The 24,197-nt window shown below is 31.5% G+C and overlaps 2 protein-coding genes across 7 annotated transcripts in view; one reads left to right on the forward strand and one right to left on the reverse strand.

Annotated features, from left to right (window-relative positions):
- The window catches only part of LOC126741159 (muscle-specific protein 300 kDa-like), a 221,094-nt gene extending 205,141 nt beyond the window's left edge, over window positions 1-15,953 (forward strand). For all 6 annotated transcript variants that reach the window (XM_050447499.1, XM_050447501.1, XM_050447503.1 and 3 more), the window contains 7 exons: window positions 1,834-2,417; window positions 4,587-5,307; window positions 7,694-8,430; window positions 10,389-10,755; window positions 11,887-12,264; window positions 13,649-13,713; window positions 15,105-15,953. In XM_050447499.1, the coding sequence (XP_050303456.1) occupies window positions 1,834-2,417; window positions 4,587-5,307; window positions 7,694-8,430; window positions 10,389-10,755; window positions 11,887-12,264; window positions 13,649-13,713; window positions 15,105-15,339 (3,087 nt within the window). In that variant the 3' untranslated portion in view covers window positions 15,340-15,953. The remainder of the gene's footprint in view (window positions 1-1,833; window positions 2,418-4,586; window positions 5,308-7,693; window positions 8,431-10,388; window positions 10,756-11,886; window positions 12,265-13,648; window positions 13,714-15,104) is intronic.
- A 2,558-nt stretch (window positions 15,954-18,511) lies between these two features.
- LOC126741478 (splicing factor 3B subunit 4) lies at window positions 18,512-23,968 on the reverse strand. Its single transcript, XM_050447896.1, has 5 exons — window positions 23,776-23,968; window positions 21,497-21,580; window positions 21,026-21,300; window positions 19,221-19,479; window positions 18,512-19,156 (listed from the first exon to the last, which is right to left on the reverse strand). Exons 1-5 carry the CDS (start codon window positions 23,807-23,809, stop codon window positions 18,669-18,671), a joined length of 1,140 nt encoding a protein of 379 aa, XP_050303853.1. The 5' UTR covers window positions 23,810-23,968; the 3' UTR covers window positions 18,512-18,668.
- Between the last annotated feature and the right edge of the window lie 229 nt (window positions 23,969-24,197).

Below are 24,197 nucleotides of genomic sequence, written 5' to 3' on the forward strand. Positions count from 1 at the left end.
ATAAAGAGAAGTTATTTAGTGCTAAATCAGGGCTGTACGAAGGCTGTCCGAATTCAATCTTTTGGCCAGTAAACTAGGCAATTGTTTCGGATTTGCGACAGCTTGTATTGCCATGATACAGATAATCCTTTGTTGCCACTTTTCATATTTAACAGATAAATGCTCGTGTACCCTTCAGAATTCACTACTCTATGTTGTTCTAATGGCACAGTAGCCACATGTCCCGTTATTCTGAAGAAACAGGAAATCGTTTGCTTCGATGTGCTCTATGCAATCACTTTTGTTGAATTTTGCTCGTCTGGGAGTACCCATACAGTGGATAGTTGTTTCGTTTTGGGCTCATACGCATTGATCCAAGATTGGTCACCTATGTAGATGATATGCAGGTTTTGATGCCTAGCAAATGTATTTCAAGAGCATTTCTTTGCGCCAATTGACACGAGCAGCTTTTTGTTAAGTTATGCGGAATCTAACAGGAGCAATGTTTTTTCAGAGCACAATGTTCGTACATTATCGTATTGATCCTCGGTATACTAATCTCCAGGGATGCTTCCATCTCAAGTCACCTGGCAATCTTTTTTTAGTAGTTCTTGTACAGCATCAATGTTTTTTGGAACAACAAATGATACAGAATACATTCCTGTCTTGAAAATCCTCGTCGAAGGTCGTAAAAAATAATCCCACGAGGTGGCTCAATTTTTTCACTCCCGTTAACACATTCTAAAGAAGGTAAGCGTTCAAGAGCCAAACTTTCAGATGATTGAAGAAATTGTGTTTTTTTTAGAACTTATCTCAAAAGAACTTAGTCTAAATTAGAACAAAAAAAGGTTTAAACTGATTTCTTTAATATTTAAAATGCTATCTTCTTTGACATTGGAGAGATGTGATGTTTCATAATTGTATAGGCTTTGCAAGTAATATGAATAAAAAGTGAGTTATGCCGGGTTTATACTTTATACAACTTCATAGTGCTAATTTATAACTTTGTTTTGATAATTTGCTCCTTTCATTTCTATTGCCTTTTTGAGTTATTAAGTTCTATAAAATTAAATATTTTCTTGCTTTGAAAAATATGATATTATGACTATGCATTAAGAAAAGTTATATAAATCCAGCATAAATCTTCTTAACCTAACATACTCTTCTATTCTATACATAAGAAGCTGGATATTTCTTTAAGATTTACAAAATCTGTTATTTCGAAAATAAAGTTTTTCGGGATACCCTATTATGACTAAACGTGTATCCCATATTATGAATACAACTTAATTTTGATTATTTTATTATAGATATCTTAATTAATTATGACATAAATAATTTTAGATGATAAATTTTTGATAGTAAAGCAGGTAGTGCGTAGCAAAACAGAAAATTTAACTTTAACTGACATGCTAAGCAACTTTTTTCTCCAGGCTTCCAAATAAAAAATATTTGCTAAATTATGCAATTAAAAAATTTATTTTTATTTTGTTGTTCTTTAACCGACCACTAAATTTGTTATTTTATGTAAAGTCAGAACGCTATAAGATAATGGTATTATGGATTTTATTTGGCATTATAGGCCGCATTTCCTATAATAGCAATATTTTAAAAATATATAGATAATTTACAATTTTTTCCTTTCGCTGCATTTATTATGATAATTTTTATATTAAAAATATAATATAGTAACTAATAACAATATACAATCTTTATCCCACCGTAGTATGATACTATTATTATATTTCGATCTAAGGAAATTAAGCTTATTGTATTCTATTAACTTAGCCTTTTACAGACAGTACTTTAACAAAACAACTTCTGTAGGTTTAATTTTTCTTATTTTTTTTTTAGAAAATCCAGCGGTTGTTTGATAACCTTCAAACCCTTGTTAACAACTCCCACTCAACACCCACTATCTCGTCTCGTTCCTCCATATCACATCAATTAGATCAGTTTGAACGCGCCAAAGAAACCTTAAAAACCCACATTGCCGGCCTTAACCAACTTGAAACGATTATGGAACAACTAAAAGAATGTTTAAATCCAACAGACATAAAAGTATTTAATCAGAAAATGTGGCTTTTATGGCATAGATATAAGGATCTAGAGCTGCAACTGGTCACAAATTGTCAACAATTGGAGGAAAGATTGGGGGTAAAATCTAACTTTGAAAAGAGACAATTGAAGTTTATTGCGTGGGTCGATGAGATGGAGACAAAGTTGGATAAAGAGATGGAACAGTTGATTTTGTTAGATCCTAAAGAAGTATTAAAGAGGCTGGAAGTGGAGCTTCCCGCGGCCATGCTGCTGAAAAAAAGGGAATATGAGTGGTTGATAAAAGTAGGAGAAGAATTGGTAGAGAGGTGTGGAGAAGAGTATGCTGATATCACTGCTAAACAGATTCTTGAGGTTAAAACGCAGGAAGTAAAGTCAAGGTAAGAATATTTACAAAAGTTATAGCCTTTATTGATATTATTTAATGTTGCAAGATTCTTTCTTATTTTTGTTGTTTGTATAAGAAAGGGGTTAACTAGGGGTTATGCCGAAATCAATCAAAAATTCTTCTTTTATTTTCTATCTAGCATACCAGAAGGCATTATCTCTATTTATTTGTTAACAAAAGCTATTTTACATTTCATCAAAACATCACTTACTTACTTACTTTTCCTAAATATATTTCGCTATCGTGTTCAAGAGAGGATTACAACTACAGAAGTTGTAAAGGAAGAAAGTCTGTAGTTCTATAATTAATATTTTTTATTAATATGCAATATACAATGAATTTGAAATTAAGTATTTGTGAACATTGAGCAGTTAAATAGCATTCAAACATCATCTCACCAAAATTTAGAGCATTAAATAATTTATATTTATTTCTCTGTTATCCTAATTTTCCTGTCTATTATGTTGAAAAGGTTTTAAATAATCAGATGGATGTCGTGGCTATTCGAAACCATTTGTTTAGAGTTTTTAAAACCACGCTTGTAAATATTTCGAGCAATACTTCGGATCATTGTCTTTTTGGGAAAAAGATGATTTTCTCATCAGCATATTCCTGCCATAATTACTATTGACGACCCAATCTATAATGGCTTGAACTGAATACTCGAACGTAATTTATTTCGTTATTTACGAAGTAAATTATAAATACGATTATTTTAAATATAAATACGAAGTGTTCCTATTTGATTATCGAATTTTCTTAAATATCCAGTTGCGAATCAGTCAATTTCAAAACTTAATCCTATGTGTTTTAAAGCATTTTTGTTTATTGATATTATATAATAGTTATGAAATCATTTTATTAATTAATATATATGAAATGGAATTCCTTCTTCTTTTGTCAGTATGAGATCAAGCTTTATTTTTAACATTCTTCATTGTCTGTGGTGTCAAATTGATTATATTGTTAGTAGGATTATTCATAACTTGATTCAGATTTACTTTATTTTTCTTTGAGTGAGAATTTTTCAGACTAGCCAGATTTTATTTACATTAAAATTTTTGGTTTGTTTTGAGTTTTATGTTTTTTTAATAAAAGTTTTCAGATTTTTTTACAGGTGATAAGATATGTATTTAAGTTCATTGATTAAATTAGTTAATTGTAGAGTTATTGACAATATTTTCATCTGGTTTTTTTTATTGCAAATAAATTGAATTTTTCTTAGTTGTAGAAATTTTAATGACTGTCATCTGTGGTTTATTATTCTGTCTTTTACTTTTAATTAGTTTCCTTGGATATGTTCTTGGATAGTTTCCTTTTTATGGTTCTACTTTTTTCGTTTTTCAAGTGCGTTTTTTTCCCACTTCTCTCTTGCACACTACGCTATTATCGCCTCGCTGACAGTCACATGAAAAATAGTGATAAATCCTAACAAACTTTCTTAGATATGTAACACAGATATTCCAATGCACAAATCTACTATAAAATGTCTAAAATACTAACTAAATTGTAAAAAAAAAATGTTTTCATTATTATAAACCTATACTAAATAAATAAGTTTAAATTAAAAATTTATTATAATTCACCCAAAATGGTCATTATTATATAGTCAGCACACATTGGCCTATGACTTTCTCTTTGGGGAATAAGACAAAATAGTGGGACATATAATTGAAAAATATTTCCATGATAATAACGGAAGATAATATTTTAACTGAAGTTCAAATATATGCAGATGGCAAATGTATTAAAAATATACTGTTTACAACACACGACAAGCATTTTTAATCACCCTTTATTAATTGGGTAATATTCAAAATAAGTTTATTATAAATCTGTGAACTGTAAAAAGCGTAATAGATATTCTATTACAGTGGTTTATTTTACTTTCTGCTTTATTGCCTGCATCTAGATGACAGGTTCTTAGAAAGATTCTTAGTATTAAATAAGCCACACTATTATTTATTGCCGAACGTGTAGCAGCATACCGTTAATTAATTTAAATAAGTTATCTGAAATTGTAACAGTAAATAATCTGTATGTTTTATATTATTTGGATTATACTCATCTTCTTTTCGTTATTGTCTTTTACATTTTAAGACCTTTTTTGTAATATGCTATCTTTACATCTATATATTAAAACCTTTGATATGTATTTTAGATGGGAACAATTGGAAAGCTTTGCACGCACTCGCGCCAATAAAATTCGTGAGACCCTCTCCGCTACCCTAAGATTAGAAGAACGATTGCGGGAAATTAGAACATGGTTTACAACAATCGAGTCGCAATTGGCCCGTCCAATAAGGTTTGAAGACTCTTCAAAGGCAACTTTCGACAGGAATATTTCAGAGCATGCTGAACTGAAACGAGCAATCGAAAAAGAAAGCAACAACATCGCAGAAGTGTTAAATTTGTGTGATTTATTACTAAGCGATGACGGTGACCTTAAGGCTAATTTCCTCACAGAGAATATAGGCAATGGCGTGAAAAATGTGGAGAAACGCTGGAAAAACGTTTGCAGTCAATCTGTTGAGCGGAAAAAGAAGATTGTCACCACTTTCAGTTTGTTACAAAACCTCCTAAATTTAAGTCAAAAAGGACATGAATTTTTAAAGGAAAAAGATTCAAAATTAAGTGAACTTAACAATATCGATGTGACAATATTGAATCAACAAAGCCTCCAAACGATGATTTATGATGTAGAAAAGGAAATTCAAGAAATAGAAGCTCAAATGCCGCATTTCCAGCTATTGGAAAAAACTTATGCGAAATTAATGCGAATCGGAGGGGGAATAGAAAATTTGCACGAATTGGCATCGGAAGTGCGGTTACAACTAGGCAGGTGGAATGCTATGTTGCCAAAATGGACTGGGGTTCTTAAGGTAAGTTAATTTCTTGTCTTCATCATCTCAAAAAAAATATATATAGCAAGAAGTTAATTTTTTTTTTAATAATATCATTTTTTATACCAATATATTTCTATTTATGCGCATGTTTGAAAATATTAAGGACAAAAATATCAAATCATTCCAGTTTACGGTTGTGAATTTAAAAATTTTTAAAAATTCTTGGACCGTATCTTTTGAAAATGGTCTTCAATGATATTGCAATAAAAAAAAATAGTACCTACCTAGTAGATATATATTATTAATTGTTGAAAATATCCGCCGTTTACCTCCATATAATGGAGCAGCAATTGTTCAGTGTTCTCGGACATTGTGAAGAATAACTAATGTAATTTCATGCCAATCTCTTCAAGTGGACAGTAAACATTTTAATGTATACAGGACGAACATTTTTTTAAATTTTTACATTAATCTGTAAACCTTAGTGGACTGTTTTCGAGGCCCACCTTGTATAAATTTTAATTAAAGTATTGTCTAAAATTACTATTAAAATTGATAACTGTAATAAAAAAGAAGCAAAAGCACAAATATTAGGAATAGTTACTATGACTTTTACTTCGTTTGTTAACGAAAATATTGAATTTGAGGAAGAATATGCCCAAAATTAAATGTTGTATCTTACGAAAGAACCTATTGATTTAGGTTCAAAGTTAACAAAATTTAATTCTTAATTGATATACCTTTAGAAGAATTCTTAGATGCAAATGAAAATAACTCTAAAATTTAATTTAAAAAACAAAATTTTGTACAAACAAATAGAAGGATGTGCATTAATTCCAAGCGTTTTTGCCTAATTAGTTGTGGAAGATCTAGAAGCAACTGTACCGTAGGTCGCTGATTGTCACTGCTTTCCCAAAAGAAAAAACAGAATAATTTATTAAGCTATTTTAACATATAATAATCAATTAAAATTCATTGTCGAATTGCATGAATAAAATAATTTATAATTTCTAGATTTACCCTTGCACAATGAAAACAGTAATTCAAAATGTTAAAAAATCGATTTCAAAAAAATTCTGTACTTAATAATTGGCCTGAGCAGTAAAAAATCTCCGAGCCAGAATACAGAGAAACAGCATTTAACAAAACACGAAAATAAATAACAATCCTGATTATCTCATTAAAAATAATAAAAAAGGTTTATAATTTTTAAAACCAAAATCGAAAAAAGAGAAAAAATATAAAACTAATTATTTCATTATATAAATATACTAGCGTCCTTGTTTTTTTAAAATAGGTACAAAATACGTTTATCGGGGTGAGAACAGCAATAAAAAATTTAATTATTTAGTAGCAATGTTTTGATCATATATTTGATCTTCATCGGGCTATTGATCTTCCTCGTCGTTTAATGAGATTATTATTGTTTTGTTCTTTGATTACTAATAATTATTATATTTACACTTTTAAAAAAACAAAAAACTTTTTTTATAATAAAAATAATATTAATAATTATAATACCATTTTACCAAAATATGAAAAAATTCATAATCTTCTTTAAAGAAATTAATTAACCTCAAGTCAAAAAAATTAAAATTATATTTATGAAAACCATTGAAATGACTGTAAAGGTGTGGATATCGGCTATATCCGCCAATACCTGAAAAATAAACTAAAACAAATACTATAAAAGGAATAAAACTGTACTTTTAATTTACAGTTAATCTTCAAAATCCAAAAATACTTCCGACTGAAAAACATACATAATAACGGGAATTTTTTGATTATCGAAATCCAACAAAAAAATCAAATACAGTCTTTTTAAAAAATGAAGTAGAATATAATGTAAAAAATTAACTTACATTTTAATTAGTTCTACATCTTAAAATATATTGTTTCAAAGAATGAAACAAGTTATACTATATTTGTTTTTACATAAAATATATTACAATATATTTTGAGAACATTTAACCATGAATTCAATATTTTCGTTCACAAAACAAAAAACTTTGTGAGCACCTTAGCAGCCATTACGTTTAGTAATATGTAGTAGTGTTACGTAACTATGACATCCTACTCGTTTTTTATTTTGGTTCTGTTCATAGTATTTGTTCCTAACGATTGTATTTTTGCTCTCTGATGAATATGTTTATATAAAACGGTTATCACTTAAAAATAAAATTGAATTTTAAGCAAAGCCAAAAAATATATATATAATATCCTATGAAAGTCACAAGAATGACTAAAACGTAATAGAACCAAATAAAACAATATTATGTACTTATCGTTTTGGACAAAAATCCTCAAGAAATTTTTTAAAAAATAGTTACCTCAGTTCATCAAAATCGTTTTATATTTAATATTTCTCATACTTTCTTTCACAATAATTTAAAAAAAGGTAATACTAAACTTTTATTTTCAGAGCCTGCAAAATGAACTAGTTCCTTTTAAAGAGTTCTACTCAATCCACGAAGAAGCTGTGATAAATCTAAGCCGAATCGATGGTTTATTAACCGAATTACAACACTTGGAATATTCTTCCATATCGGCAAAGAAAAATAAAATTGACGATTTAACTAAGGAATTTAATAAATTAATTCCAAAACTAAATAAGGCTGATAATTTAGGGTTAAAATTAATGCAAAGAGGATCTAACGAAGAAGTTCTAAAGATCCAAACAATGATTGACGAATATCAAAACTTAAGTAAAGATATCTCAAAAAGATTAAATTTACTTAATCAACAAACGGTTGAAATGGTTGAAGAAGCTGTACAGGTCGAAACCTTAAGGTTTGAAGAAGACAGTAGCATTCAAGTGGACACGTTATTAAGCAATAAAGATGCTTACGAAGCTGAATTTAAATCGGCGTTAAAGGAATGTAAATCCGACCTAAATAAGTTGGAAATTTTAATGCAAAATGACGGCATCAGTCCGAATATTTTAATGCAAAAGTTAAACAAATCCGAAGGCAGTATTGAATTAATTAAGCACTTGAACGACTTACTGGAGAAAGGTGACGGAAAAGGCGAGGAAAATGAGGATAAAGAAGACGAAGAGAAAAAGCAAAGTAGAGCTAAAGAAGTGAAAGGAGTAGTAAGGACGTTTGAAGATATGCAAACTACTTTAAAGGAAAAGAGGAAAAAATTAAGCGAGACTAGGTAAGTCTATTATTTTATAGGGAGTTACTATAACTGCTCTTGGAATGACTTAGGGTTTTCTGATAAGACAATGTTGTTTTTAAGGCGTTTTAGCTGCATCATTATATACTTAACAATACACTCTTATTCTCTAAAGAAATGTGCCATAGATTCTATTTTTAACAGTATAATTCGAGTTAAGTGCAGTGTTTCCACGTTAAGGTGAATAACTGTTGATGGAATTTTTTTTGGATTCTTTGGGTAGATAAGTTGTTAAAAAAATTCTGATAGTACTTCTTAAATTTTATGCCTTTAGGGTAAGGCCTATAATAAGAGTTAAAAATAAAAGTTTTTACAGCTACACCTTACACTGTAAACTTACATTAGTTTGAATATTGATAAGTACAGTGTGATAAATTGGAAAAACTCAATTAAAATAGTTTGAGCCACACATGTCTTAGACGAAGTGTGATGTTTTGAATTTTAGGTTTGCTTAGGAAAACTCCGAAATTTAACAATAAATTGCTAGTAGTACTCCTATTCTGTAGGTAGAATTTTGTATGCTATAGGATAGATATTACGCAATCCAAAATAAAACATATAAAACACTACAGTAACAGAAGTACTGTTATTGAAAATTGGCTTTGTTCTGGAAGAAATGCCGACGTTTCCACACGTCGATGACGTGACATTCGAACCCTGAAGATCGCAAAATCAAGGCCGAAACATCGTCATTTCTTCCAGTACAAACCCAGTTTTATTTGAGATCCTACACCTGCTACTTTTTCTCTCTGGTTACCTAAGGAGGCTAAACTTTATTTTGGAGTTTTCTTAGTAAACTCTTAAATTTAAAAAACACTTTGTCTAAGACATGTATAGCTTAAAATGTTCTAAATCGCTTCGACTATCACCACCTTTCGGCGTTGCATCCTCTGTTCCCAAACACCTGTATATATAATTTTTAATTTACCTAGCATATTACTTATCTGCAAAATCCTCTTTTTTTTATTTATCCATAAAATATGATCATACTTGTTACATAATTAGCTATTTCTAAGTGGATTAAAAATAACTAATGCTAAATAAGCCTTTCTTCGCCGTTAAGGCTTCTTTTATGTTCGGCTATTCTTGTATTTAAATATCTTTCTGTTTACCCTCAAACAATATTTTTTGAAGCTATTGACTCTTGAAGACCTAAAAAATGGCATAAATTACAAAATATGTGCAGATTATTGCAGATATTTATGCCGACAATACCAGCTTTGGATTGACCATTACTCTTCAATTAAATTTTAATGAGACAAAAACAAGAACTATGTAGAAATGATCTCGATAACGCCTATTTCAAGTTTATTAATAATATCCAAAAATAAAAAATACAACATTTATTCCCCTATAATTTTAAACATACTACAGAATATCTGACCGGTTATCTCGTAATTCTTATTGCTGCTTGCCTTCTATTAAAATCACTTGACAAGTAATATAACTTTCTGTCAAAAAGGGCTGTATTTATCATAATATAGACAACATAATTATATATCATCTTTATACACACGTCAAATGTAACTAGATTTCTGAACACATTGTAAGTTCCTAAAGTTACCTTGGTTTGAATATAAAAATAAAAAATATAATATATATTTGAAATACAATACAGCATCCTGAGGATTACAGCATAAATTTCCACAATATTGACCAAAACAAACGTATGGATTTTTCTTCCTACTGACTTTCATTGAACTGCTTTCCATTTTAAAAAATTACTTTTGTGTCAATAAGTTTCCTTCTGAAATTTGTAATTTTTTCTCTAAAAAGTCGTTAATAATTTTGAATAAAATCGATTGTTATTTGAAACTTTTTTCGCTGAAATGTTACAAAAAAGAAGCCGAATTTATAATTAATTCTCAGAACACTCAATATTTAATGAATATGTTATATTTTGAAAGAAATAACAATAATCTAAAAATATATTTTAGCGAAACCTCATTATGCCCATTATGCACCGAACGCAACTGGACTCAACTTGAAAACGACCTGTGGCGTCTCGAAAAGTGGCTTCAGGTGGCCGAAGCGACACGAGATCCCCATCGGTCAGTTCCAAGTGATATTGAACTACTGGAAGATACAATTCAGGACCAGCATGAATTTTTATTGGATTTGGACAGTCATAAAAGCATTGTTAAATCGTTAAATGTGGTGGGTCAACATCTCGCGAAACATACAGAAAACATGGAAAAAAAGGAAGAGTTATTAAAAAGGTTGGAGGAAGTAAATGTTAGATGGGAGGGAGTGTGTTCTGAGGCGAGGACATGGCAGAGAAGGCTACAACGCGCATTAATGGATGTAAGTTTAACGTTATTTTTATTTAAATCGTTATGCATAATTGGAATTTATTTATTATATACAATAGACAAATCAGAATAAATTTAAGATATAATAGTGTAACCAATAGAATCTTCCTAATTTGCTACAATATAGATTTCCATCCGAAACAGTTATGATCAATAAGCTTTATTATCATAAGAGAAAAAATCTTATTGCCAAAGCTGTTGAATATGAAAATAGCCAATAATCTTTATATGCTACTACTATAAAACATTGCTATAAATTAATTATAATGAACATAGGTAAATGTAAAATATAATAGTTAAAAAAAGTATATTCTATTAAGCTTCTCAAGAAACAACTATTCTAGAATTGGCGCCGTACCTCGTTCATAAGACCACAGCATATTTAATATATTATAAGAAGAAATGCTCGATACTTCGTTACTATTTGGTTATTATCGTTTACGTTTTCAGAGGACATTGATCGTAAACAGACAAAATCTATAATAACTAAAATTGAATTTGTCATCCGCATTACGCTTTAATCCCAATTACTACTACTCTCACTATTAATCCCAATAGTCCCAATCGTATCTTTCAACTATACCATAGTTAAACATATCTATCAACTATATGATATATGATATATATAGAGGAGGTAGAGAGAACATAAGTATTACTTAGTTATTGGCCTGTAAGCAACTCTGATTTAGTAGCCTTTTTATCGATGAAAATCTAAAAACATAATATAACATTGTGTAATTGTGTAAGTTTATGCTAGATTACCCATAGGAATATGAGAAAATAAAAAACAATACGCATTTATTTATTTGAAGTCGATCGTTATTAAATAGATTAAATTACCTTCTTTATGTCTCTTTCATTAATCGACTCTAAAAAGTAATTTTACTCTTATATTTCAAAATTTGTTTGCTTTAATAACCAGATTTATGCGCGTTCATAATTCTTCTATGCGATCTATTTGAACTGTGTGGTTAGTTTAGCAAATGTATTATGGCAATTACGAGAGTTTCTTTAATTAAGTAATTATTCTAAATTTTAACTTTCATCATTAATTACTATTGTCCTTGGGTGTTAATATAAATAAATTTAAAATTGAAATGTAATAAAGAAAATCTATTTATAGAACCAACAATTTCACCAAACCATCTTGGAACTTTGTCATTGGCTGCAACGAAGCGAAGCAAAAATTCGCCAATCGGAACCCGTAGATCTGACTGCTTCCCGTTCAGCCCTGGAGTCGAAACTTCGCCTATTTTCAGACTTACGCGGGGAATTGGAGCGTTGCGAACCTCGTGTGTTAAGTTTAGAAGAGGCAGCAAATCAGGCTCTAAAAGAAGATGAAAGGGAGGAGGAGCAACATCATATAATTGAGGGTGCGCAGTTGACCAGGCGTCGCTTGAAGGAGTTGAGATTGAGACTGAAATCTTTAATTAGATTGACGGGCGCCTATACTGTTAAATTGAGAGCAGTTTTAGGTATAGACGCGGGAACCAATATCACTGTAAGTAGATAACATCTTTTATAAAATAAACTTTGCTAACTTTTTGAGTAGAATTTATATTTTTTTAAATATCTGTAGGCTTATTTTTAAAATGTAATTGCACTATTCAACAGACCGATAGAAAATCAATGGACTATTAGAATTATCCTTATATATGATACCCGATTTATTATAAATCTTTCGGAAGAATAAAAGTTGGTTTTTACCCATTCGGCTTAAGGCTGCTTATCCAAAATAAGAAAGTATGAATAAATATTTTTACGATTTTAGTTACTCTTAGGGGTTTCCTCAAATGACAAGCGTTATGTTTTTTGTTGTTGGATCGTGTTTTTTCAAACCAAAGCTTCTCCACATTAACGGCACTCAATTGTTGCACAAAAAGGCAGTGATCGTAGTCCTGGAGCGGTCGTCATTAACTATAACGTTCTGGCGGCATAGGCAATATCGTTTTTAAAAAAATAAGGATCAATAATTCAGCTGGCCAAAACACCAATTAGTTTATTATTTTTCATATAGTTTATTAATTTTTCACGATGCAACAAGTTTCGATAATGGAATAAGGATTCGGTTCACTCAAAATGCTTTAATTTTAGTTTTGTCGTATATATTTAACCCAAAAAGAAACTTTATTCGTGTATAAACTTTTTTTGTGAAATTCGTGCAACAACAGCAATTTTGAGCTTATTTAACAAATGGACGGTAATCGTGCGACATTCTTGCCCGAGTTCAATTTTGAGGGTCAAACCAAAACTCCTCAAAATATTCTATAAAATAGATGAACAGTTCCAATCGTGCACGACGTCTGTGATTATTGTTCTTTTTGGGTAAAAGTGATTTACAAAGGATCTATGGTCGCTCTAATAAATTGCTTCTACTCTCTCTACTATCTACTCTCCTCCATTTCTAGATGTGTTAATGGTTAATTCTTTTTGTCAATGAACTGAGCTTCCTTAATAATTACTAACATATTTTGACAACTATACTAACGATAAAGCATCTTAAGAAACTAATTATTAATATTAAGCATGTTGATAAATTAATTCCGATGCTTTATCGTTGGAAATTAAAAAATATATTTTTTTTCGGCAAGTGAAGCGATTTTAAACATGGGTCAATGAGAACTTTATTTTGTTTCAAAAAGAAACGTATGTTATATGTTAAATGCAAACATCTTCCAAAACAATAAGATTTTAAAGTCTAAATCTTTTTAAATATTCAATTTTTAATAAAAGCATCTTTCTACAGAAATTTCCTTTCTCACTAGTTAGATTTGAATTATTAGATGTTTCCGTATTTTTATATGCTGTACCTACTTTTTTTAAGCACAAAAATTGCTGTATTTAGAAGAGCACTTTTTTACGTTTTTATTTGCATTTTTAAACAGCTTGACGAACCAGTTAATGGGGAAGAGCGACCAAGCACCTCGGCACAAGAAGACACCGCTTACAAGTAAATATTATTTATTTTTTATATTAATTTAGGCATATTATTATTAAGGATTTTATTAATTTAAGGTGATTGATGGAAAGTAACGCAAAATCACAAAATATTTTATGAGAGTATGATAGACAAATATTTTTTTCAAATAGCAATATAATAAAAAAAACTCAAATCGGGTCGCAAAATTATGCTCGCATGTCCGTATTAAGATTCTAGAGTAAGTTTTAAAAAAATAGGCCTAAAGCTTCATATTTATAAATGTCAATTGGACATCAGTACTTTCTCCAGAAATATTTTGTGTCTAATTATCGGTGTTTTCATTTTATTAGATAATATACGTTAATGCACCAATCTTTGCCGATATAAAAAGTTTTTTACTAAGCGTATGAAGGCATTCATATCAATGTTTATATTCTGTTTGTTTAAACCTTTTGATATATGAATATAAGATGTGACGGTGCATTTTATGTACTTATCTTTTAAAATGCTGTCCAACGACGAATATTTTGCTTTTTTAATTTCGGTAAAATTAAGACGAATTAATTTATAAAATTAGGTAATGAGTATTTAATAAACCAACTTTATTTTTAAATCACAATTAAAAAAATCAAAATATATAAAAAAAAACAAACATTTCACTATAACTTATTAACCAGATAATTTGTGTATCAGTGGCATTCTGGCACTTAAGCAAACTTTAAGAGGCTCCTGACAAATTTATTATTAAATAATACAAACGTTTTAATAGTTTTTATTTATGTTTGTTTATTGCTAAAATAATTGAAATATTTAACGGAAATTATAGCCTGTATAATTTAAGAGTATAGTTTTCTAAAAAAGCACCATTTTTTTGAATTTGTATACCAAAGGGTTAGAACATCATAGCTTGCTTTGAGACTCCATAGAAATCAGGGATATATATGCGTGAAATAATTTTTTTTCGTACACAAACAAGCTATTATATTATTCCTTTTTAAAGAGGTCATAAAGAATTTTATTTCTAAAATGATTTAAAACAATATCTAAATGATTATTTTCCATCGGCCTTCGTGCGCTTTGTAACCTTTTAATTTCCATGATTTGACAAATTGTTATGAATAAGTTTGATAAGAGTCGACTCGAAATTTAGGAAATATTCAGATTGCAAAAACCGCTCACGAGTCACATTTCACTATCCCTAAATAATGACATTTTAAATCAACTTATAAAAAAAGATCAAAAATAAAGGTAACAAATCTTCAGAGACAACCAAATTATGTGTATATAAACTTGTGTTTTTGATGCTAAAAACTGCTGTTAAAGTATTGCACATTATTTTCACAAAACCTATATCATCTCGAGTTATTTTTTATAATAAATTACTAGACATAGTCAATTACTTACCCATAATTTCTTTTCAGTTCACAAGATGACTCAGAAGAAGAAATCAATACTTCGGTACTTAGAAGAGGATACCGCTTTTTAGGCAGAGTCGTTAGAGCTTCAGTACCGATTCAAGCTTTAATGCTTTTAATGTTAGGGGCAGCTTCATTAGTCCCTTACTCAGAAGATGACTATGCGTGTTCGTTGGTCAATACGATAACGAATAGTTTTACTCCTACGTTACGGTATCACGAAGGCAATCCGCCTTATTAAATTGTTTATTTTTCTTTTCAAAATGTAAGCCGTATTCGCATATTTTTTTAAATGTTATCGAATATCCGACCGAATACTTAAAACTAAATAATAAGGGGCGAGACTGCAATATCACCATTTTTTAATTGCATATGGCTTACATTTGCATGACTGACGATTCATTCCAAGTTGTCATACTTTTTTTTGGCATTATGCACAAGTGACTTAAAAAGGCCTTAAATAAAACTTCATTATTTAGACAAGTCATAAAAGATATTATAAGTAAATATATTGGGATGTATTTACGCACACTCATTGTATAGTAATAAGTGGTAATTATAGGATTACGCATAAGCTATTGCTTCTCCCGTGAGAACAATATTTTACTATTCTTGTATTGTTGTTTATATTAAGAATTATGAAGCGGTTGGCATGTTGTGAGATTATTGTAAGTTTTTTTTTGAAATTTATTCTACGTTAAATGTATTATTCCTACGAGGAACTTAAAATGAGCATGTTTTAAGTTTCGTAAAACGCTTTTATATTTTACTAAGTACGGATTGTTTTTTTATTTATTATGATAAAGTCAGTAGTTGTATGTTCTTTATTTATACAATAAAATTTATATCTGATTATTTGTTGGTTTATTTAACCTCTTTCATTAAAAAAAACAATAGTTAAGGGTCTCTCTGGACCCGTAACATTGGATCCTATAATATATATTACATATCTGTTGTATCTGGACACACATTGCTGATTGAGGATAGTTTACTAAAAACGACTTTGCTGTTATACTCTTCGCTTCTCTGAACTGAACAAAATACAATCAGGGTTTAAAAGTTAGGTGATGTTGGTGAAGTCCAATGCAGCTGAATGGGTAAAGGCCTCTTTTTTTGCAATTTGCGCATAAATTGCTCTACTGGTTCTTCTTCTCAAAAACCAATTCTCGTCAAGTGCACATTGGTCAATAAGACTTAATAATTTTTTGTATTCAATTTATATCGCGATAATAACAATAGCATTAATTACTCATAATGTGTTGGATTAATTATGTATGCGATCAGTATCTTAGATTATTTAACATAATTTTAGTATTTCTGGTGGGATTTGTTTGATTTTGGGTAAAAGTTTTAACTACGTTGATTGTTTTAATCAATATTTCTATTACGTGTGAAAACTTTTTATAATCTGAACGAATTTTCAAAAAACGTAAATTGTATTAAAGATCTAGAAGTTTACTTGGTTTCTAACTTGGTGATATTCCATGATTAATTTCTGGTTATAAGTAAAGATTTTTCATCACATGTACTCAAACATTTCAACATTTCTTATGTTACAATGTTTGAAGTATGCCTCTATTGGGTAGACCCCTGGTTATCAAAGTAGGATCGATCTTAATGAAAGTTTGTCAAACTGTTGCCTTTTGGGAAGGCTATATATATTTGAATTGGAAATGATGAAAGGTACAGGGTGCGCCAGAGAAATTTACTTTTTTGAAAAAATTCCCGCGCGGTGAGTTGGGCGAGAGGGGGCGGGGCGCACCTGGAGGCGGAAGTTTCCAAGTTTGTTTCTCCCTCCAGTCAGTTGCCATCGTGCTCTGGTCTAGAGAGCAGCGGGCCTTCGCAGTGGAGAGCTTCTTTCCTAACGGTCGCTCACTTGTTGCTACACAACGTGCCTTCCGCGCTCGCTTTGAAATTCCTCCCCACAGACTCGTTCCTGGCCGTAATTCGATTCTGTCCTGGGTTAACTCATTTCGGGAGTGTGGAAGTGTCGCGTCACTTCAAACGGACCATCAGAACCACTGTTCGACGAATTCTCCATAAAGACCTTCAATTTAATCCCTATAAATTGGCTGTTGTGCAAGAATTAACTGAACGCGATTTTGTTGCCCGTCAAAATGCATGTGAAATACTGGTTAATAACCTGCCTGAAGACGCGGTCGTTTTTTTCAGTGACGAGGCTCACTTCCACATATCCGGCTGCGTCAATAAGCAAAACATGCGTTATTGGTGTGGTGCAAATCCACGTGAGCTTCACCAGAAGCCACTTAATTGTGAGCGAGACCGCCAGACAGTAATGGTGTGCGATGTCGATGTGAATTGGGCCTTTTTTTTTGAAGAAAACGAATGCGCAGTTACCGTGAATGGAGCTCGTTACAGGAACATGATCGAGGAATTTTTCCTTCCAAGACTCGAAGAAATGAACGTTAGGAACGTGTGGTTTCAGCAAGATGGAGCTGAACAGCACACACAGCACGAGACTCAATGAATTTGTTGCGACAAAATTTCCCCGACCGCCTCATCTCTCTCAGAGGCGCCAATGGCCGGCAGGCTCTCCAGATTTGACTCCATGCGATTTCTTTTTATGGGGTTATTTGAAATCTCTGGTTTATGTCGATCGACCACGGACCATAGCACACCTCAAGATCAACATTCGCGACGCAATTGCCAACATACCGATTGATATGCTGCAAAGAGTGGATACGAATTTCAAAAATCTACTTTATCAGTGTATGCGCAATAGAGGTCGCCATTTATCCGATGTCATTTTCAAGACTGCATGAAAAAAAAATTGGGATATTGTATTGTCAAATAAAAAAAAAATTAAAACAATAATTGAAGTAAGTTTTTCTTGCGCACCCTGTATAATAGATTTAGGCTTTTGGTATTGAAATATTGGATTCCACAAGATTGTACTACGTGAGTGGTTCATAAAAGTAAGACGCTTACTAACGTCGTACTGAAAAACAACGACGTAGCAGGCGAGTAGCAACGCACACAAAATGCATGCGTGCTCGTGGCCATATGCGTAATGATCGATTCTCCAACCTGTATAAGCCTCCCCTTTGAAAAAACGTATGACTTACCCAACTTAATCTAATACACACGAAATAGAATACCAATGATAAAAAAATAACAAAAAAAGTGACAAGAATAAATGGTAGTATTTTTATAAATTAATACGACCAGACAAAAATTAGAGTAAAAAAATATATTATTCTCCTCTTTTATTATGGTCATATTTATTTTTCAGGACTGCATTTACTTAATAAAAATTGGTTAAAATAACATTGTTTCTATTTTGTGGATATGCTTTAATTTTATGCAGTTTTAATAATTACGCAGTTTTCTTTAAATAAACAAATTCAGAAGGCAATTCTCAGTTGCTAAACAAAAAAAAACAAGCAAACAACTGAGTCTGCATCTATATATTTATAAACATTATGATATTAGAACAGATATGACCCTATAGATATTAATAAACATCTGTAAGATCATAAATAAACGATACAATAAAATATGTTTCGTAATGAAATTCTAGACCGAAATAAAACCGGAGAATCATCTTATTTACTGACTTATACTGGGAGGTGGTGGCGGTGGTCCTCTAGGCGGAAATGGTGGTCGTGCGTTACCTGCGAAACTCGGCGGTGGAGGTGGTCTCCAATTGGGCGGCGGTGGTGCTCTACTTCCGGGTGGCGGAGGCGGTGGAAACATGCCGCCAGGAAAACCAGCACCTCCAGGAGGCGGAGGCATACCGCCTGTCCAGGATGGTGGCGGAGGCGGCATCATTTTTGACCCGGTAGATGGCGGCATCGGAGGCATTGGAGGACGCGAAGATGTAGATATCGGAGGCGGTGGAGGTGCGCCCGGTGGTAAAGGTGGTTGCGAAGGTGGCAACGGAGGAGGTGGAATTCCCGAGGGGAATGAGGACGGTGGAGGTACGGGTGGTGGTGGCGGAGGAGCCATGTTATTCGGCGTGGGAGGTGGAGGAGGCATCAGGCCACCTAATATAACTGGTGGCGGTGGAGGAGCCATGGTCATACCAGGCATCATACCTAAACAATTATATCAAAATATAAAGAAAGAGTCCAATTAAATGATAAACAATAGGACATTTACCCATAGGCGGTGCATCTGCGAATAGCTGATGCGGTCGATCGGCCTGCGAGAGCGGATTCTGTGCTGCCAACAGTCGTTCTGCGGCCGATCCGTGACGTTCTCCCTTTGAGTCTTTTTTGAATGCATAAGAAACAGATATAGGTCGGTTACACAAATATTGACCGTTCATTGCTTCGATGGATGCGTCTGAAGCCTCGAAACTTGCAAAATTAACAAAAGCAAAGCCTTTTGAGTTGCCCGTTTCCGGATCACGCATGATCTGAAATAATTTTAATATTACACATTTATTTGTACAAAGATAGTTCGTTTTTACGTAGAATGGGAAACATAGAACAGGAACATATAAAAACTATATTAGAGTAAGGGCAAAATTGAGTTACCATCTCAACTTTACGGGTAAACAAAGTAGCAATCACCCAATCGTAAATATAGGGTATTCCCGGACGTACCAGATACGGGAAATCAGCACCCTAACAAAGGTATTGACAATTTGTCAAAAATAAGTAGTCTTAACCAGCATTTTATTGTGAATACAAAAAATGCCTTTATTTTGAAATGCTGAGTATGCAGATATCATTTTTGTTTAAGAATACTGTAATATGATTTTAAAGGACGAACAATCTTCAAACTTTTGCCAAAGTTTCTTAATTATTCAAATGTAAATAAAATTATTATTTTAATTATTAAGAACTTACACCTTTGGAAGAAAACCTTTTAGACATTGTGTGTAATAATGCTAACAAATTTTAGAAGTAAACAATAGGTGCTCAATTAAGATTACCACCAACACGTGCATGGCATGTGCTCCATAGAGAAAATTTATACTGGTATTGTACAGGTGCATACACGGACGCTTTTTCCAATTTTGTTCACTGATGAGGCCAAATTTACGCGAGTTGCTGATTTTTAATACCTAAAAAATCCCATATCTGGGCCACTGAAAATTCACATTCCAATAGGCAGGGTCATTCCCCACAAACATTTGCACTCGATGTTTAATGTAGCCTTTTTAATAATTCCTTATGGGTCCCTATGTATTTCAGCCACACTTAAATTGTGCTATTTATTTGGACTTTTTACAAAATATTTGCCTGGTTTTTTGCTAAGCACCAAGTAAATTGACGAGAAATGTATGTCCAGCATGACGATGATACTAGAGCACATTTTGGTATGGATCTATAATTAATTTTCAAATCGTTGGATCGGGAGTGGTGAGCCGGTTTTTTTCTTTCTTCTCAGCCGCCAAGATCCCCCGACAAAACACAGTAGACTATTTTTTGTGGAGTTATTTAAAAGAAAAAGTTTATACTATTCCAAAAAAAGACAGGCAGCAATTAATTGACCCCATTAATACCAATTATGCTGAAGTTAGCTTTAATACTTGTTAGAACTTCCATTTTGCATTAATGTGCTGAAAAGTATATTAATGCTGCTGGAGTGCATTTTGAAAATTTACTGTAGGAATTTTTTTATGTTTTTTTTTTCAATTCTATTGTATTGTTTATTTTATTTTTAAGACTTTAATAATATTCATTTGTTTGAATTTACTAGATAGTTAAGTGTTTCTCATTTTAAAAATTTGAAATTTGTTAAAAGAAAATTGAAATAATAACTTGGGTTGCAGTAGAAAGGTTGCTCATTCAAGGTGTTCAAACATCACCAAAATTGTTAGAAAATGTTTGGCAACAAATATAGCACATTTTGTTTTAACATTGACCACATCTTTCCAATAGGAATATTAAATATTAGTTTTTAAAAGTTCTCTATTTTCATGTTTTTAAAAATAAAAAATCACAGTGACTTACCTTAGGCGTCTGTAAAATGACACCAAATGCGGAGAATGTATCATAGAGTAACTTTTCATCTACCTCAGGATCCAAATTACCAATAAAAATATTTGCTCCAACATCCAAATTTTTTTGATGAGCTGATGCTTTATTTACCCTTATAGGTTTCCCATATAGTTTTATCATATTCATTATTTTTATGGCATAATCAGCATCTTCTTCTCCCATAAATTCGACAAATCCGTAGCCTTGATGCATCATAGTCACCCTGTCTTTTGGCATGTGAACATTTACTAAAAAAGAAAGTAAAGTATTAAGCAAATGATTACTAATTTATTGAAATAGTTGAGCAAATAAGTAAGAGAGTAGTCCTGATGTAAATCAGGTCATAAACATTTGTATATACCTAAATATACTCCTAATCAAAATGTTGCACAACTAATGGTACTCTTTAGTTTATAGCAAAATAGAAAAGATTCATAAACTTACCAAGGGGACCTGCCTGGACAAATAGTTCCCATAGCAAAGATTCAGAAACTTTGTCATCTAAACCTCCAACATATATTGTTGCATCTGAAAATAAGTTGTATTAATACAAAATATCCAAAATATGACTTGAAAAATATTAACAAAAACTAAACAACAGGCAAATTCAGTATAAGGATTTTATGTTTGTAAAAAAAAGGGGGGGGGGTTACATATTAGTGAGTCTGGTATATTTCAATAGAAATAAGAATACTATTAACCACCCTCAAAAATAATTTATTAAAAAAACAAGGATTCTTTGAATTGATGGAGCCAAAAACATGCATCCTATCAATTTTCCATCAATTTCTCAGCGAAAATAACAATTAAGAAGGAGAATAACATAAGTAGCAAATACATAAAATAGGCTTAAGAAGCAAAGTGCTCTACAAGGATGAAAATAATTCACATTGGAAAAAATTCAGAACACTTTTGAATAGCATAATATTAATAAATTTTAAATCAATATAAAGATCTACAAACTTGCACTTTTCCTTGTTTGCACTTTAGATTAAAATACTTGTTGGAAATAATAAATATAAAATAATTTTCATTAGATCAAAATTCTGCACATCTTTATTTATCATCTAGCCCAAAGAGTTAGGATCTTTATAACTCTATAAGATAATGATATCATGAGCAAATGCTGCACAAACAAAACTTATTTTAGTATTCCTGGCAACCCCTGTGTAGAAATACTGCATCAAAATGCAGATAAGATTCAAAAATTGTTGTAATTTCACTTGCTGATACCTGTAGAGAAAAGGAAGAAAGTATGATCTGAAGATGACATTAAGAGCTCTCAACTTCCAACTTTCATTGATGCCATAGACTTGGCACAAAATAATGACAGACAGATAGGAAATATTTTATTTATACCTTAATTTCAAATGGACCACTCAAAGGAATTTAAAACTTTTTTCTTTGGCTATAGGTAATAAGTAAAGTTTTTGAAACCTCATCTAAAAATATTGATACTAAAAGATTGAATTGCTTGTAGACGTATTAGAAGGCAAACTCTTGTCACTGTTGTTAAGAATTCATTATTACCACAATCAAAAAGTGGAGTAAACTATCATAGCTTTTCCCACATTGGCCCTTCACCTTATAAAGGCCATCATAGTCTTTTTTATGATAAAGGCTGTGAAAAAAATTCTTTATTGAAAAAATTGAGATAATTCTCTTTTAATCCAAGCTTGGAATGAAACTTGAAGTCATTCATGTAAATCATCTATAACATGCAAACATTCTTCTTTTGTTAAAATTTCCCTATGGAGTTGGCAAGTGGATTTGTCAACCACTCTATTGGCTTAGGTATACTGTCTATTTCGCACATTAGTTAAATATTTTGGCTTTTTATCACTTTTCTCACATGATATTTTTTAACATCTATGGTTTAGCCCTGAGAATAAAAATATATATAAATAAAGCCGCAAAAAGCTATGACTTCATAAAAATGTATTGGCTCCAAGGGAACAATCTTCATTGATTAAGAGAAAAAGATTGTGGTATCATCAGTGAAGAAGATTAATTCTGCAAAATGTCAATAATGGTTACTAAATCATTGATATAGATGGTGGTGTCAGTGAAAAACATGGTGCGACCCAGAACAGAGCCCCGCAGGATATCATGAAGTAGCTGATCTCTTACGGAATCATAAGTAATGTTTTTAATTTATGAATTCTCACAATCCTTACTGCATGGAGCTTACTTTTTATGTCTTACTTCCTACTGCATACCGTAAGGGATATATGAACCCACCTACACTTTCAGTACATAAATATGATGGAACAGATTTCTTTGCTTCAGGGAATTACGAAGATTTCTCCTATAGCCGATGACCTTATAGTTGCCTCCAGCAATATTCTATTTTGAGGTTTATTTGCCAAAGGTGCAGCTAAAATTACTGATGTAAGAAACCACAAAATAGATTATTGCTGGAGGGAATTATATCTGGCATGCATTTTTTGATGTTGAAAGCCAAACTCATTTTTGTTTAACAGCTTGGAATTAGTAAAGCACTTGATATTGTTTAGGAATATTGCATTGCAAGGCATCACAACCTAGTTTTTGGTTGTATTGGTTATTGTAGGATATGTGACACTTCTCTTTTAAATTTAGTATTTAATGATTATTTATTACGTGTTTACTCAAAAAATACATGTTTTTTCAATGCACACAGTGTCAAGAGTCTAAACAAAAAAAATATTGAATTCTGAAGAATTCAAATAATGAATTCTCACCTCTATTTCGTTCTGCTATTGGTCCATTAGCCATTGTGTGTACAATAGATATAATAACTCTTCCTTTACAAATGTTCTTATTAGCACTTATCCATGAATGTATATTATTGAGATATTTATTTTTTTTATACTTTAACCAACAAATAAAAGCACACAAACAAATGGCTGGCTGTAACCGTATAGTGCGAACTGTCATAAGCCGTCACTCTCACCGGTAACATAACCATGAAATTTCTTTCAGTAATCTAAAGCTGAAACTAAACTTGAGAGCGAGAGATTTACGTGGAGCAAATCGCGAGGCAACAGTCGTCGGCGATTAGAGACGTCCGAGGCAATTGAATCTATAATTTATTGAGATTTATTAATAATTATTAATTAGTATAAAATCTTAGTTAGTTAAATATAATAGGTTAATCACTGAA

This window comes from Anthonomus grandis, chromosome 10, assembly GCF_022605725.1.
Source record: "Anthonomus grandis grandis chromosome 10, icAntGran1.3, whole genome shotgun sequence".
Classification (NCBI taxonomy): domain Eukaryota; kingdom Metazoa; phylum Arthropoda; class Insecta; order Coleoptera; family Curculionidae; genus Anthonomus; species Anthonomus grandis.